Below are 17,257 nucleotides of genomic sequence, written 5' to 3'. Positions count from 1 at the left end.
ATGCCTACATCCGTTTGTTTAGAAATGTCACAGGAAGAGACTTTGCACAAGAAGATGTATTGAAAACGATTTCATTTTTATTTCTTCAAGTCTGCACACCACAGGAGAAATGGGCAGCTGATTGCCAACATATGTGTAGCCTCAGTCGGACTGACAGTGTTGTCTTAATCCTGAATACTAAGCAGGACTGTATATCGCTCTGGATGACAGCATCTAACAAGTGCCTTACATTTAAATGTAAATGTAAATACAAAAGTAAAGTCAGTGGTCAGCAGCGGTTCGGTAGATAAACGCAGACATGATGCGAGTCAGACGTTATGTTTCGTAAACATTTTCAAAGGCCCCTGAGGAGATAAAGAGGAAGCAGTGGACGGGCAGAACATGTGAGTGCTGTAACTGTGAACTAGTCGAGTGCAAAATGGATAAAGAAAGGCATAGAGAGTTCTGGAGGTAATATGGTAGCACTGATGACAGATTTATAAGTTTAAAATGGATCGTCAGCAGTTCATGTTATAATAATGGACTTCAAATGAGTTGGCAGAATTAACGGCAGATTTATGTGACTGTGAAACTTCCTCAGGAGATTTGGATGATCATAGGCAAAGATTAAAAACAAGTGCTATCACGTTGTAATACTCAAAATATGTTTATGTAGCGTTCATGTAGGTGTGAGCAATATTTCCAGTTCAGTAGGTCTTATCTCTTCTCTGACACTCCGGTTCAGAGCTGCTCTCCTGCTGCTCCTTTGATCTCCTTTTCCCTTTCTGCTCAGGTCTCCTCAGACTCCCACTCGCTCTGACCTACAGGGACTGTCTTCCTGACTGCGGGACTGAGGAACACCGCATGGAGCTGGGGATCCGAAGGCGGTGGGCAGGGCCCGTAGCCTGAGGGGCGGGTCACAGGCCAGCAGGAGGGTCTTTAGGGGCTTTATTTGAAACAATGGTCTAAACTGTATGTAGGGAGGTGGGAGAGGTTGCAGGGGGAGGATGGTTGAAGGGTTTTGCTCTGTTGACAATAAATGTGTGGTGCACTTCCTGAGGATGTGTCAATGACTGAGCACAGTTGCTGGAATTATCTGATGGGTTTTGGCTGGTAGCCAACAGTATGTGCTGATATTCAATTGACAACTTTTGTCCCGACTTCCAGTTGCTATCACCGGCTATAGTTAACACAAGGCAAAAGTCTGGCTCCTGATTGGTTCCTGTAGCCTACTTTAATTTTCGGGGGGAGAACAGGTTCACCACTTTTGCCGAAGACATCGGATCATTAATCTTAGCTTGATGTTTCTGTCATCATGAGCTGATGCTTAACTCATCAGCATGATAATATGAAATTGTTAAAAAGACTGTAGTTATATACATATCACATCTAGGTTATAGGGTATTGGAAATTAGCATAAGAGAAAAGAGCACACTGACTCCAAACCACAAAGTTATTTTATATATTTATATCAAAGTGAACACATTTAGATCCTAGTTGGATCTTTGTCAGGTCAGTTTCTTTTATAAATTGTCCCCACACATACTTCCAAATAGGCCGATAGACTCAGTATTGACAGGTGTGATTTTGTGATAAAGATCTCAAAATAACAAACGATTCTCAAAATACACAATTCAAACTATACCTCCAAATTTGGATCTTCAAATACAATAAATATGAAATATATGCATTGATCACAAAAATCTCAAATAGACTTATATAAAAATCAAAATAGTTGTTAATTATATGAAAGAAGACATTAAAATATTGTACATACTGAATATAATAGAAGGCATATTTAAACAGAAAAACATCACGCAGATACTAGGGCTGTCCTGAATACCATTTTTGGGGCTTCAAAGCTTCAGTGAGAATTGTGCACTGTGGGCCTCATATGTGCTGGATTTCAGCCTCATTAAATGCCATAGAGGAGCTCTGTTTCTCGTTCCTTATCAGCCTTTTGCCTCTTTTCCAGTGCACCCGACACAGCATCTACTTTCTTTTTAAGGAAACAAACAAACAAACAAACAAAAATGCCAAAACAAAGCATTTAAGCATTTGAATACTGATTGGGTGTTGCATACAGTACCAGTCTATGGTACAAGCTTCGAAGTGGTCGGGTCAGCATGAGCATATACATCATATATTTCTATTAATATACACTAACACATGTACGCTTCAAGAAGTCACATCCCCAACATGCCTACATTTACAAAATCTCCTAACCACTATTAACTATAACAACACAACTAGCTGATCAGGAGAACAGATTTAATTAGCACAGCTGTGACTGCTAGTAGTCAATGTTTGCAAGGCTGCTGTGGATTTTCCTCCAGCTGTGGTAGTCCTATTGTAAAAAATGTCTTAAATGTTTGCTGAAATGCAGGTGCAAGGTGATGTAAAGCGACACATCCCTACTTTTTGGTGTAGAAGGGAAGTTAAAAGACAAACTATTGCAGCACACCGGTTCCTTGTTGCTGGATAACAGAAGGTGCTTATTTTTGCAGTGGCTGTTATTTCAGTGTTTTCCAACAACTTTTTCCTAATTAGGTTAGAAAATGTTCTGAAAAACAGCTTGTCATATTATTTCACAGACTGACACCCTGAGTGAAAAAGTCCCCCATGTTAGAGCGAGACATAACAAATGATATCCAGTTTTTATCAAAGGCAATAGGAGTCCCAAAAATCAGTAAATCGTGGTATAACACAAGTTTGTGTGAGTTTATTTGAGTGAGCTCGTGTGTGCACGTCTGCTCAAACAAAGGATTTGGAGTCGGTGTGCATGATTGGCACACAATGCAGATGTGTGGGCAGCGGATGCCATCTGGAGAAAGCGGAGTGGGCTGGTAGTGGAGGGGAGTGGGGGAGGCCGCTTTGCCTCCCCCCCCCCCATGAAAAAAAAGCCGGTGGTTTGACAGGAAGATAAAGGAAACGATGGGAGTGTAATCAATCAAAAACACTGTGACACAAATAAAGAAAGACAAGAGACACAACCCGCCCACTCGCACCCTGTCCAGACCACCATCGCGGCCCATCATCGTAAATCCAAGAATTGTTTTCGCCATTGGTCGATTAAGATCAAAAGGGGCCCTCCAGGTCCCCCTCTGGCTTTTTAGGGTTGCCAGGTTTGTTGTCAGGGGAGAAAACAGTGCCCTTCATCTGGGGATGTAGTTTTGGACAATCAATGTTTGAGGGTAAATTGGCCAATTTTGGTTGAGCACCAGGTGCTTTGTCTGCTTCATTACGCCCATAGAGATACTTCCACAGGAGAGACCATAACCCCTCAAAGGCACAGTGTCCCATCCCAGGAGAGTCTCATCAACCCACACACATCTCTCCATCTATTCCTAAATCGGCCTCATTCTGTTTGACCTGGCAGAACTTCCTTGAGCAATCCAAGATCAGGACTTCATAGTTGACTTCTCAGACCAGTCCTACATAAAAACACTATACTGTCTCTCTCTTTGACTGGCATCTGCGAGGGAAAAACAAAGCCACACTATGTCCGTCGAAGCATTTCAGACAAAGGCAGGTCTATTCACAGTGAGATCACCCCTGTGAGAAAACTCCTAGATGTTTCCTTGCATGGACAGAAATAAATATTTCTTAGCCAAGTCTTGGAAGCCTGAGGTTGGTGTGTGACAGCTACAAAAAAGGCATGGGAACGGGAGTGCTTGGGATCTGCCAAACGTGCATGCTAGAGGCTACAAACAATATTTCCACACAAAGACATATTCATATGTATGACGCTGTAATGAGTCGAGAGGCAAGACACCTGCTGAGTGAGGGAAAACGTCTTATAGCCTGCTCTGTCTCAACATCACAAACAGGTTTCTGAAGACAAATGAAGCCGCTTAAATTCAAAACTCATGCGGCTTCATTTAAATTTGAAAGAGTTTCACATAACTGAAATAACAACAATGAGATACTTTTTGGATTCATGCAACGGAATTCTGTTTTGACTATCAACTCGACAGCTGATAGGGGTCCAATGACTTGCCCAAGGACACTTCAGCAGGGTGCATGTTTTCCAGCTGAATCAGTCTCTGTAATCTGTGAAAGGCCACATTCCACTTTAAAGGAGACACAATATCATAACGGTGCTGGTTGTGGTTGTGGAAAACCTATCTGTAGTCGCTGGCTGCAGTTGTGTGGTCATGCAGAACGCCCTAACCTGCCCACACGGTGACAATCTCCTCCGCAGATCAGTGAAAGGTTGCCTGCCTGCCGCTGCAATGGGCACATCTCCTGGGAGCAATAGAAGACCTGTGTGGGAGGACATAAAAGAGTGAGAGCACCCTGGGCAAAACCCCAAACCTGGACACAGCTGGTTTTTCTAAAACACGAACAATACAGCCTTTGTTTGGAGAAAAGCTATAGAAGTAACATCAATTCCTGCACATCATTCACCTTTTGCAGCTCCACACAACACCCGTCCTGCTGGATCTGTCTGTGCACATTCCTTCATAAATACCCCTAAAGCCTTGATAATATTAGAATAATAGCAAAGTGACAATAATCCAATACAAGCTCAGAACGATCACAAAATGGGCATTGTCAATTTCACAAAGTGCAATACCATGTAATGTAAGGGAGGTCATGCTCATGCTTGTTCCTTAATCCAATTTTGGTGGCAGAACAGGCGTCAATATCTCCGCTAGGTGGCGACCTTGGTCTGATGCGGCTCACCTTGGACAGCGCTGCGCTTGACTGGAGCCAGACTACATGCAGGATCAGCACAGTGTGGCCGAGGAGCACAGAGGACAAAAACTGACGCATTGCATTTACGCATATAAATGTATATGGTTGAGGAGCAGTTTCTGGTTTGCATTTGGAGTTAAGGAAGCAGTGATGAAGGCAGACTTTATTTCCTAAACAAACTCAGAGCTCTAGATGAAATCGAGGCAGCGCGCACACACTCACTCGCTCACACACACACACACACGTCCCGTTCATTTTCACTGTTGACTAACAGAATGTTTCCCCCGCAGTTTATTTGTGTAATGTCAGTCTGTGACTCGAAAGAGTCGCGGTGAGTTTTACATCACCTCTGTACCCACATGGCAAAATGTCGTGGAGAAATGCCACATCATACTTTACAAACTCGTCGGGTCTCTGACGATACAGTCCACTGATAAATGAGAGAGTGAGTTGTCTGGGGGTGTGCAGGGGGGTGGTTAATGATTATTTGCCCCCCTCCCTCCACCACGTTTCCTATATGGATTGACGGGGTCCGCGTCAGAGCGCACAGAGTAGACCCGCCTCCTGGCAGTGGTGCGCTCGCTGCGTCTCTCTCCCCTGTCCGCTTCAAATCCATATTCCACTGGGAGAGAGAGAGGGAGAGAGAGGGAGTGAGTGTGAGTGAGTGAGAGAGAGAAAGAAAGAGAGAGAGAGAGAGAGAGAGCAGGACCTGAGAGAAGAGCAACGAAAGAAAAAGAGGAGAGAAAAACGGAACAACGACACAAATGGCACTCATGGCAGGGATTTTGTTCACGGCCAATTTTCTTGTTTTTGGGATTTCTTCACTTGTTTCGCCGTCACGGATATACCCCCCAAATGAAGGTAAGGTTGTTGGGAGAAAATAACTGCCGTGGACTTCTGACTTCATCCCCGCTCCGTGTCTGTGTGTGTTTGCGCAGCGGAGCCTCACTTCGTGGCCCCTTGTTGCGAGTGCGCGGAGCCGCGATGAGTTTAATGCTGGAAAACAGCGAAAACACCTTCACGCAGTGACTTTTGCGGGGTTTTGTGTGAACGGAACTGGAATGAGAAGTGCCTGTCCAAATGCGCATTGGCTGTTTTGCTCTCGGCTCGGGCTTGGATCGTGCCCGCTGCCGAAAGCCTGCGATCAGGAATACTTGTAGCCCCGATACGTGCTGATCTCTCTGTTGGGAGAGAAAAGGTCATGCATATCTCAGCGCAAAAGACATTTTAATTCTGCTTCTGCCTAAACGTCCTGTAGAACAGAACTGAAGTACATTTGCGAGTCAGTGGGAAACTCGCAAATGTGACCAGCCAGCAGCTCTTTATCAATTTCAGAATTGTTCACAGTGATCGCATCTGCTGTCACTGTGTTTTGGTGGAAGGTGATATATAGGGATGACATGAAAACCAATTCTAAAAGTGAAATTAACACACTGAAGCGAGCAAACATTAAACTGCAACATGTTTCGAGCCACGGGGTGTCCTTCATAAAACAAGACGGTTTCGGGACTAGAGGTCCCTGCGCAGCGTCCCGGGGCGCACCGTATCCAGTTTCAAAATGTTAGGCCTGATACAGGTTATAGCCTACTTTCCAGTGACGACACTAATGAAAGAAGTTCTTTATTTTATTTAAAACAGCCTCATCAGATGGATCCAGTCTGTCTCTTGCGGTATGATGTCTGTTTCTGCCCTGTTCGGCAGAGAAAGGCTGTTTGACACACATGATGCATCACGGACTTAAGTTAAATATGAAACAAATATTTAACATTTAAAGTGGATCAGTCTTTATTGTAACTAATAATTTATAGTGTGGACTTGCATAACGGACGTATTTATTTATTAATACCGAGCAGTTGAATAAGCGTTTTTTTTTATCGCACGAGTGCAAAACAACCCTAAAAATAGAGACGCCTCTGTGCCATTTAATTCAGTCGAACATATTCTTTAAATTAATGACTCTCCAGGTAACTTCTTTGACTTTTTCCCGAGAAAATGTTTGATATTACAGCCCGTCTGTCTGGTAGGGACATTTAAAATGCGTTTTGTTCTTCAGCGACCAAGTTTATGCAGACGGCTCTCTAATTGATTCAGATCACATCGAACATGCGTAAAGACGATGCTGAGCAAAACGAAAAAAAAAAACAATTATTCCAAAGACACAGGGGGAATACATTTGTCATTTTTAGAAAACCTCGTTCTTAAAGAAAATCAATCAAAAAGACTTTGGGAAATACGCACAACAAGACAATTACGAGTTTATCATTGGTGAGACGCGTTGGCCTCCCGTTTTTCATCATGAGGATATTTTTCTACTGTCACAATAATTCATTAAGACCATTTTTTTTGGGTTGGGGGGAGAGGAACCCATTTTCTTCCTCAGTGTGTGTTCGACCTAAGTGGATTATACATGCCAATACTGATGTTGTATGGATGGACTGAGACTACATGCTCACTTCTCCTATTCTTGTTTTCCAGTCACGTTATTGGACTCCAGATCCGTACAGGGGGAGCTGGGATGGGTCGCCAACCCGACAGAAGGAGGGGTAAGTACGGCAAAGAAGTGTCCCCTTGTTAGGACGCATGGTCTCCTATTGAGCAAAAATGGAGAGATAATATCCATTATTGGCAGGAGCTCTGGAGTGGACCGCCAAATAGATACACAGCCCTCTTTGATAAGATCCTGTCCTGGTGAGCCCTTTATGGGAATATCTTTGTAGATGATTTATTGTGCAGCTGTCTGCACTGTAGGGATATTAAGCTCAGGGTGAGGCTCAAGCCTTCATTTCCAGTATCTTACACTAAAACACGGGTACGTTTGAATGTTGTACAGAGACCCTCTGGAGCTCCCTCCAGGGCCCCATGGGGTCCCCGGAATCCACTTTGAGAAGCATCGGTCTATAGGCACCCCCCTCAACCCCTGCCCCTGCTCCCCTTTCTCCTCGCTTCCCTTCTCTCTAACCACTCTGTAATGGTCAGATGCAGGGGCCGATACTGCAGCGGGCGTCAGGTTTCCTGAATAGACGGTGGATTGAATCGGTCTTTGTGGAGAAACTTTATATCCCTTTCCACCATTGAGTCGAAGAGAGGGAGAGAGAGGAACTTGGCAGCTGAGAGAGGGTCCTCTGGAATGGATGAATAAGGGGGCTAGTGCAGTGGGGTTCAGCTCTTGCCGCAGGACGACTAGATCTTGCTATAAAACAAGGGGGAATAGGGTCGACCGAATGCGTGGTCCCTCAGTCTAATTGGGAAATCTACTGTGGCTCTGATAAGAGAAAGAATGGGGGCTGCAGTTGGGCCTACAGTGGCCACAATGTGTCATGGGCATTAGATGGTTTGGAAGATGGTTGGCACATACCATGCCTTAACCAAGTCTGAATGTGATCATGTAGAAATGGCTCAAATTTACTCAAATAAATATTTCTTCACATTAAACAAATAACAGTACTTCTCATTCAGAAGGTATTCTTCTATCTGCTCTAATGACAGAAATGCACAAGTGAGCCTTTTCGTGTTTTATGAAAATTAATGCAAATTAGCAACAGTCATGTCAACTAATGATCAGGAACCCAGGGGAACAGAATTTCACCTCGTGCGGTTGTTGCAGGCTCTACCCGTCAGCCTTTCTCAATGAACTTGGCCTGTTATGCACTCAGGTCCTCCCCTCGACCAAATAATCACAAACAAGTGATTGACAGGGTCCTGGCAGCCCCAGCAAGCCTGCATTCACCCCCTCATTACGACCAATTGGCCTTATTCTCCCTCTTCCCTGCTATCGGGGAAAGGTGCGGCCTTATCTTAGCGCCGCTTGATTTCCACAACAAAAGGGGGGCTGAGGGAAGCAAGCAGAGTGGAATGGAACAGCAGGGAATGATAGACATTTTCTCAAATCATACAGCCACAGCCATGTTTAGCATTATCCCGACCTCCTCCGGGGATATATGGCTTTAAACCAGATTGTATATGATAAGGCGTCAAATCAAATCTGGAGCATAACCCATGTCTTCCACTGTCCTATTCTGACTTTTTTTTGCAAAGGCCTGTCTGCTCTTGTTTACACCCCAGCTCAGTCAAAGAGTCTTTTTAAAACACACGGTGAAAAACTTAAGGGAACCCACCGCTTTGAGCCTCTCAAGACATGCTCGTATTTGCTCAACAGTGATCTGTGGAGAGGGGAACTTTATCATAAGTAAAACAAACATTCCCTCCCGGCAAAAATAAGCCAGGCCGCGCTGGATAACGTAATCCGTGTGCCCCACGTCGGTGTCTCCCCCTCTCTCCTGCAAGTTCGTACTAACAACAGCAGTGAACATGTGTGCCTCTGCCTCGCAGTCCCCATTATGTATGCTGATGTAAAGCAGGCATACATTAGATCATTAGCTTTGATTCAGAGACCTTTAGTTTTTGCATTCACATAATCCTGTTGTCTTTCTTTCAAGATACAGGTCTCTCAGTGTGTGTGTGTGTGTGTGTGTGTGTGTGTGTGTGTGTGTGTGTGTGAAGAGGATTTTGTATACCATTCCCCAAGTAATTGAACTGTAGGCATTACTGAGGCATAGAACTAATTACAAATTTCCTTTCTCGCAGTCGAGGAGAAGCCATGAATATTAATATCTTTATGATTCTATATTAGGAACTAACAAGTCTATTAGGTGCCATTCATAAAATATGCATTAAGTTTAGCCATCAATTAATTGCTCTGCTGAGACTCAAATATTGACTAATCTTTCTCGCATGCTCTTTTGCACAGTATCTCTCCTTCTTGGCTTAGGCTCTCAGTCATGTGTGGTACTTACATAGGCAATTTTAAGTAGCAGAGCATTTAGTTGATATTTCTCTGAAGTTGTTAACCTTTAACAAGTGTGCCTGACAACGTTAGGTATCTTTCTGCTGTTCTTTATCTATGGTTTGGAATTCAACATAGAGAATTCTTTTTACAGATTGCAACTCAGAGGTTTATCCTTGTAACGTTATTGATGTTGTGTCCTTTCCCCAGTGGGAGGAAGTGAGCATTATGGATGAAAAGAACATTCCCATCCGGACGTACCAGGTGTGTAACGTCATGGAGCCAAACCAGAACAACTGGCTCCGCACTGACTGGATCCCCCGAGGCGGTGCCCAGCGCGTCTACATAGAGATCAAGTTCACCCTCCGAGACTGCAACAGCCTCCCTGGGGTCATGGGAACCTGCAAGGAAACCTTCAATCTTTACTACTACGAGTCCAACAACGACAAGGAGCGCTACATCCGTGAAAACCAGTTTGGCAAGATTGATACCATTGCAGCAGACGAGAGCTTCACTCAGGTGGACATCGGCGATCGCATCATGAAGCTGAACACAGAGGTCCGGGATGTGGGTGCCTTGACCCGGAAGGGCTTCTATTTGGCCTTCCAGGATGTTGGAGCATGCATTGCGCTTGTGTCCGTCAGGGTCTTCTACAAGAAGTGTCCTTTAGCGGTGCGTAACTTGGCCCAGTTTCCTGATACCATCACTGGAGCCGATACCTCCTCACTTGTGGAGGTTCGTGGCTCATGTGTGGATAATTCAGAGGAGAAGGAGGTTCCTAAGATGTACTGCGGGGCTGACGGAGAGTGGCTGGTGCCAATTGGGAATTGCCTGTGTAACCCTGGATACGAGGAGCGCAATGCAGAATGTCAAGGTAAAGGACTGACCTTTCTTGTTTCTTGGGGCTGACTGTTTCTATATTTATAAACCACTCTTTCCCTTCAAACCTGGCCAGCCTCAGTATCGTACATTTTTTAATTTCTCCCAGCCCTCTTGCTCTGTCTCTTTGTCTTTATCCCCCATGTTTTGTTCTCTTTGTCCTTCCCTCTCCTCTCTCGATTCACCCACCTCACCTCACACTCTGTTGGATATGTTTTTTCCCCTCCCTCTCCCACTCTCCGTAGTCTTCGTTCCAGTGCCTGCTTGGGTGATAGAAGCAATGATGATTGTAAATGGAGTAATTAGCAGGCCCACTGGGAGGTGTTGTGCAATGGGATGCATCCCAGGAGAATTGGTGACACTGGGAGAGGAGGGTAGGGCTCCAACTGGTTTGCTCTACTGCTGTGTCTTTCACCCCCACCTGCACTTTCTCTTATTCCCAATGGAGCCCGAAGCAGGGAATAAGAGATAGACAGCTTTAGAGGAAGGGAAGGAGAGGGAAAGAGTTTATCATTCCAAGCAGGTATCAGAAGAGTGAAAACACACAGCTGTGAGATGGGGTTGAAATGGTGCTATTTGGTAGGGGGGAATAGACCTTCGTAGACGATTATTCTCGTCTCAGCTCACTGTGATCCTATATCAGACTGTTTGATGAGGTTTTAAGGTCAGTGCAGAGCGCTGCCTTCCACATTTTTTTAAATCAGGAGTGTTGTAGAGCCTTCAGCATGTTGGTGAATTCAAAACATTGCCCAGATAGCCTATGTAGAAAAAACATGCCAATAGATGAGCTTAGGCTGTTATGATGAATGGTGTTTTTGATGGACTCTACCCTAATTTGACTTGCTTCTGTCATTGCACTCAGTAGATTTTAGTTTATGGTATGCAGCAGTGAATTGTGGATAGCATCTAGCAGTATTCAGCAGCTACTTTGTTGATCACATGCAGCATTTTGCCAAGCCAAAGCGCAGTTGTCAGCTGGCCAGACAAGCGGATGCCAATTCTGTCACGATGGTTTATTGGTGTACCCCACCAGCCATCCACCACCATCACACACAAAAAGCAGTGAGCCACAGCAGTGAGGGGTCAGAGGGTGGGCACGGGTGATTAACAGGGGGACGGACCAATACACCTCTCCTAATTTATGAGGGAGCCTTTATCTTGAAGGACTAATTGCATGACAAGCAGGTCTGGTGATTTAGGGGTGCCACTGGCTGCTAGGGGGTGGGGAGGCAAAGGGGCACAAGTAGCCACAGATGGGTTTGTGTGTGTATTTGCTTGCGTATTTGTCCAACAAAGTATCATCTGAGCTGTAAGAATTCTCTTGGATTGTTGCCCATCTCCCCTGCCGCTGGGTTCAGATGGCTCCGGCCAGGTTTCTGTCCCCAGGGTTGGCTTCAAAGAAGGAGAGAGAGATGGAGGGTTGAGGGAAGGAGACCAGAAAGTAGTTAGTTACAGACTTTAGGTAAATCTCCCCTGGATTGGCTTTCTATCATGCTATTTACTGTAATAACCTCTCTTATTTCAAATCAGAATGAGAACCCTGATCTCATACTGTGTATCATGTCTCTCATTTCCTTGCACCATTGATATATACTTCTTATCTCTCCTCTTTAATTTCAGTTGAGATAAATAGCTGTTACTCTCCAAAGAAGGCAACAAAGGATTTGGAAAGCTTGATTTTATATGACTAATGCAGTCTCGTAGTGTCTGCCAGCCTGTGAGCTGGCAGGATTGCTTTTCAAGCCAATATATCCATTTAGTTCACATATCACTGCATCTGCCGGAGTTTGTTTGACTTTACAGTGCCAATACATCCACTCTGTTCACTTTTAGCTTTTATACACTGTTCGAGAAGTTTCTTAACAATTCACTTTGAATTGGGAACTGGAGAACATGCGTTGTGTTTGATGCTCGTGGATACTGTGGTGACAGTGTGGGTCAGCTCCAGTGACTAAAGGGTTAAAAGGTGCTGGCCACTGCCAGTCTTCAGTTGCACTGATGAGCTAGTTAATATTCTCCAATGTGACAGACTCTATGGGAGATGTTGACCAAGGGACTTCTACAGGAGCCGGTTTTGGGGGAGGGAGGGTGGATATCAAGGGAGAGTTCTTAGGTAAGGTTTTTGCGTGTGTGTGAATATTTCTTCTATATATATCCTATATATATCTTCAATATATCTAAAAAGTTTATGAGGGTATATCAAACTATGCTCACACGTTGTTCTTAATTTGGTCTGAAACCATTCTTTTTAAAGGTTTTCTATGGTGCACATAAGCCCAATTGTGTGCATGCAAGTGTGTGTGTTTGCATCCTTGTGTGTCTGTGCTTGTCTTGTGTTCGTGCAGGGTTACAAGGGCACCTTGGCCCCTGGTTCCCAGCCCGCGATGAATGGGCTCTCCTCCATCATTGTTTGGGGCAGCAGTGGAGCCGACTGAGGCTGGCAATGTTTGGGGGGAAAAAGAGGTAGAGGTGGGGGGGCTGATGGGGCATGTAGGAGTTGTATTCTCCACCCCTGGCAGAGGTCAGGGGTCATCCCCTTCTGCATCCATCTTACTGCTATGTCTGACAGCGTTGTGGATCCAGGATTGATTAAGACGTCAGGGATTTGACAGCTGTGGTGGGGGTGTGTGTGCTCGAGGTAGGCCAAGGGTGGCCAGGGTGTACACCCTGGGCCCAGGCGAGAGGGGCTACGAGGGCACTGAGGGCCAAGGGGCCCCCTGATCTTAGAAGAGGGGGCTCTGTCTGTTTGCATTTGGGATCCCTTTCCCTGTTAACCACCTCCCCCCACACACATGAAGGGTGGGGGTCAGAGAGTCCCCTCGCTCCTCATCTGGTGAGGGGGTTCCTACTGTTGGAGGGGTGGGTGGGAGAGATTAGTGAGAACTTCGTATGTCATTATGGGGAAATGATAATTACCTTCACAGTTTTTTGGTTGTCGAGTGAGAGGAACATTTGAGCGCCGTGTGCTCTGGCAGCCATTGTGCCTATGCAGAGCAACAGTGTGTGTCAGGAAATTTAGCAAGTTGTGTGTGTGTTTTTCCCTTCAAGTTGTAGTTGTTGGCATGCGTGTGTTTATTGAGGATAAAGCTTGGTTGAGGCGTGAAGGTGACAGACACTTCTGACACTGCAGAATGCTAGTTCATGGTTGAGCTGATAACCATCACCCCGCAGCCTATCATCACCATCAGTCAACACGCACTAACACACACACACACACACACACACACACTCACACATGCACACCAGTAAATCTACAAATCACTTTTAATTTATATCATGTTATTGTACCTAGAAACCTCTTTTTTCGTGTGTATGGATTGCAGCTTACTACCCGATTGTGATGTCAGTGTGTGATCGAAGCATTTTTCTCACCTGAGACCCCCCTCCACCCTCTCTATTCCCAGCAGTCTTTGCTGAGCTGGAGACTCTCATTCATATTGGATTAAGAGGTTTTAGGGATGAAGTTTCTCTACCCTGCTCCACTCATTGTGTGTGTGTGTATCTGGGTCCTCCTTTCTCTCTCTCCCTCTGTTGACAGTGTTAAATATGCGCTTGGGAGCGTAATTCTAAATTCACCACGTAATTCTATTTAGCCCGCTGGTCCCTGATGGCTTTAAATACACAGACTCAGTCCCTTGCTCTTCCTCTCCCTTTGCTATTTTCCTCCTCTTCTTTCCTCTCTTCTGAAAACACACAAATTAAGTGTTTGCGTCTTCTTCTTCTTCTTCTTGTTTTTTTCTGTCCATGTCTTCTGTCTCTTCAAATTTCCTGTTGCTTTAACAGCTCTTCTTGAGCCTCTATCTCTTTTCATATGTCTCTTTTATCTCCCCACATTTTTCTGCCAAGTTTCTGTTAGCAATTTTCACCCGTTCACACTGTCTTTTTTATCCTGCTCTCTTTTTTTCCTCCTTCTCTCTGCTCCGGCCGTCGAGGTGGTTAGTGTTCGTCAGCCTGTCTCTGGTGGCAGCAGCAGGAAGTGGGCTGAATAATGAGATTACCTTCACTGTTGGGAGGGAGGCAGCGCACAGAACATCATCACCCCTCGTTGTTACCACAAACACACATTCAGGTGCACACACTCACAAGTGTGTGAGTGTGCACACGGACCTAAATAATAAAAAACCAGACACATGCAGGGAAGGATGTCTTGGGTGACATTAACCAATAAGTAAATGTACGCACCCATGTGTACAGCCGTGCATGCATGCTCATACAAAAACCCAGGCACATACACACACATGTAAAAAAAGGGCATGTTAAGTAATACTCTCAAGTACGCTGACACATTCATAAATATGTATAGCACACACTCACACAAGCTTTAGTCTGTTAGCACACACAGACACACTCTCAAAGCTGAGCAGAGCGCAGCAGAATGGAGGTGAATGTACTCATCACTCTCAGTGCCACCAGAGAGGCTCATTTTGTGCTGCTGAATAGAGACGAGGAATCTATTACCAACGGAGAGCAGGAAAGAACAACGGATACAGAAAGAGAGGACAAAATGTCTCATGAGCAAAACTCTGCCACTCTCCCCTTCCTGCTGAAATAATTGCTTTGTTATATATACACATTTATGCCGTTCTTCTTCTCAAGCTCCTAACATGATGAAAAATGTCCTCTTACCACCCCCCTACCCCTAACTGGGTGGAGGAGGGAGATGAAGGGGGTGGGGGGGAGTGGTAATTCAGCCGTCATTAACTGAGGTGCTGAAAAGTTTTTCCTGCCTGGGCTGCCGTCCTGCCTCAGTGTTTGTTCCCTTTGCAGTTCTCAACACTCATCACCCGTCTCTCTTTCCCCTTGCGGTGCCCTGTTCAGGGCAGGAAGCCACCGGCGATCGAGCATGACCCGGGGCTGATGGCTATAGTGCTCCCACAGTGTCAGCTACACTGCACTGTGCGGGGATATGCTGCCACGAGTACCCATCTTTAACTCATTTATCCCCTACTGAGTTTTAATAGCTCATTTTTCCCTTTGAGAATCAAGTTCCTTTTAGGAATTTTCTGGAGCTATGTGCTTTATTTTGTGTGATTTCAAGGAACTGACACTGGCTTCAAGAAAATGCCAGAGGCTCGTCAAACTTCATTAGAAATAAGCAGAATTATTCCAGCCTTTGTGGGAAACAAGATTCCAGTGCTGGATATGAGACAAAATAATATCTGGAGATATAATAATATCTAGAGAGGAAAACTTTTTTACAAACTGCGACCTCAAATGCTCACACATACTGTGTAAAGCAAATAGGATGCTGAATGGCTCCAGCATATGCGTTTGTCATAGTGTCATGTTTAGCTTTTCTTATTTGACGGCGGTGTTCAGTGGTGTAGGATCATTGCTATTGCCATTTAAGTTGTTGAAATGAGCTTATACACATTGTGAATTATCTGGAATAAATTGGCATTATAAAAGATGGCCTCAAAATGAGAAAAAAAATCAAGCTGTGTGCTAGCCCTATTTTACACAGCAGCTTATAATTATGTTGTTTAATTAGAAAAAATTACTAAATGATGCATACTCAAAAATAACACTATGCTCAGAAAATGCATACGTTTTTTAGATTTTGCTCTATATGAACGCTGTTGTCCTGCAGTGCAGTGCACAGTGGAAATGAAGCAGCTACTGGACTGGAAATTAAAAACCAAAAAAATATAGGGGAAATGGTGAGACAGCTCCAGAAAAATGTTCTTTTACTCATTTCCCTCATCATGAAGAAAATAAGTTAAATGAAAGATGGAATCTGTGAAATTAGGTTGTTCTGTTTCAATTGTAAAACTCTGTTAGAAAAAAATAATTTAATATACTGTCACATGAAAACCATGTATCTCCAACATGCCTGCTATTAAAGACAAAAGGACAACAGTCCTGTTTTTTAGCTTTGTGATGAAGCATTTTCAGATTACCTTCAGTTTAAAATGACTTTTCAACCCAAAAAGGAACACTCAGCTGCTTTATCCAAAAGAGCTAAAATTACAACAACTGGACATGTGAGGTTTTCCTCGGACAGCGAGGATTACCTACTTTTTATTACCAGATTAGTGCAAATTGAATAATTAACAGCCCATTATTAAAAGGTAATGTGGAGTAAGGACACTACATCATCTGTTAAAATGGATGTTGTTATAGTGCTACTAACATGGCTGTCAGCTGACATCAGGAACATATAGCTGTGGAAGTGTCAAGAAGGGGTTTAAAAGGATGATAACATTTCTCCTCTCCTCTGCTCTCCTCTGCTCTCCTCTCCTCTCCTCTCCTCTCACATCCTTTTGAAAAGCATCCTCTCTTTGAAGCCTGCGATGGGAAGAGGGAGCGATTAAAGCAGTCAGCAAGCAAATTAGCATGTCAAAAGGCCCTGAATCAATACCCCAGCTCTCTACCAACACAACCCTGCAGTCCTTTCACCCCCCTCTCCCTCTATCCGTCCCTGCCGTTCCCCCATTCCTCCGGCTGTTTCCCTTCTTCTCCCTCCATTTTCTCCTGCACTCCTGCACACTCTCCCTCTTGCTCTCTTGCCCCTGTCTTTCTCCGTCGCTCACTTTAAATTTTTTCTTCCCCCTTTTCCTCCAAAACCCTGTCTTCTCCCTCAGCTGAGAGACGGAGAGAAGGGGCAGAGTTTGTAAAGGGAGATGGACGGATGTAAAGGCAGAGAAAGACGGATAGAGGGAGAAGTGGACAGCGATCAAGTGGGCATGGGTGGATTGTTTCAGAGAGAGAGGGAGGTTATGAAAGAGAAAGAGGGCCTCTGCCACCGTCTTTGTGCAGAAGAGAGAAGAGAGGGAGAACAGACCTCTCTCGCCAAGGAGAGCGGAGGAGATGGAGATGAGGAGGCAGGGAGGGAGGTATAGAGAGAGAGAGAGAAAAAGAGACAAAAAACACGGGGGGAAGTGAAGTGGAAAGAGATTTAGTTCCAGTCTGGCA

General features: G+C 44.7%; 1 protein-coding gene across 4 annotated transcripts in view; it reads left to right on the top strand.

Moving 5' to 3' along the window:
* The first annotated feature begins 5,429 nt into the window (after positions 1-5,429).
* The window catches only part of epha4l (eph receptor A4, like), a 51,880-nt gene continuing 40,052 nt past the window's right edge, over positions 5,430-17,257 (top strand). For 3 of the 4 annotated variants that reach the window (XM_073483448.1, XM_073483453.1, XM_073483440.1), the window contains exons 1-3: positions 5,445-5,541; positions 7,156-7,223; positions 9,674-10,337. In XM_073483448.1, the coding sequence (XP_073339549.1) occupies positions 5,445-5,541; positions 7,156-7,223; positions 9,674-10,337 (829 nt within the window). Of the gene's footprint in view, positions 5,542-7,155; positions 7,224-9,673; positions 10,338-17,257 lie in introns of all 4 variants that reach the window. The other variant, XM_073483459.1, reaches the window with a different exon arrangement.

This window comes from Pagrus major, chromosome 2, assembly GCF_040436345.1.
Source record: "Pagrus major chromosome 2, Pma_NU_1.0".
Lineage (NCBI taxonomy): Eukaryota > Metazoa > Chordata > Actinopteri > Spariformes > Sparidae > Pagrus > Pagrus major.
This window is presented reverse-complemented; position numbering and strand designations above follow the sequence as displayed.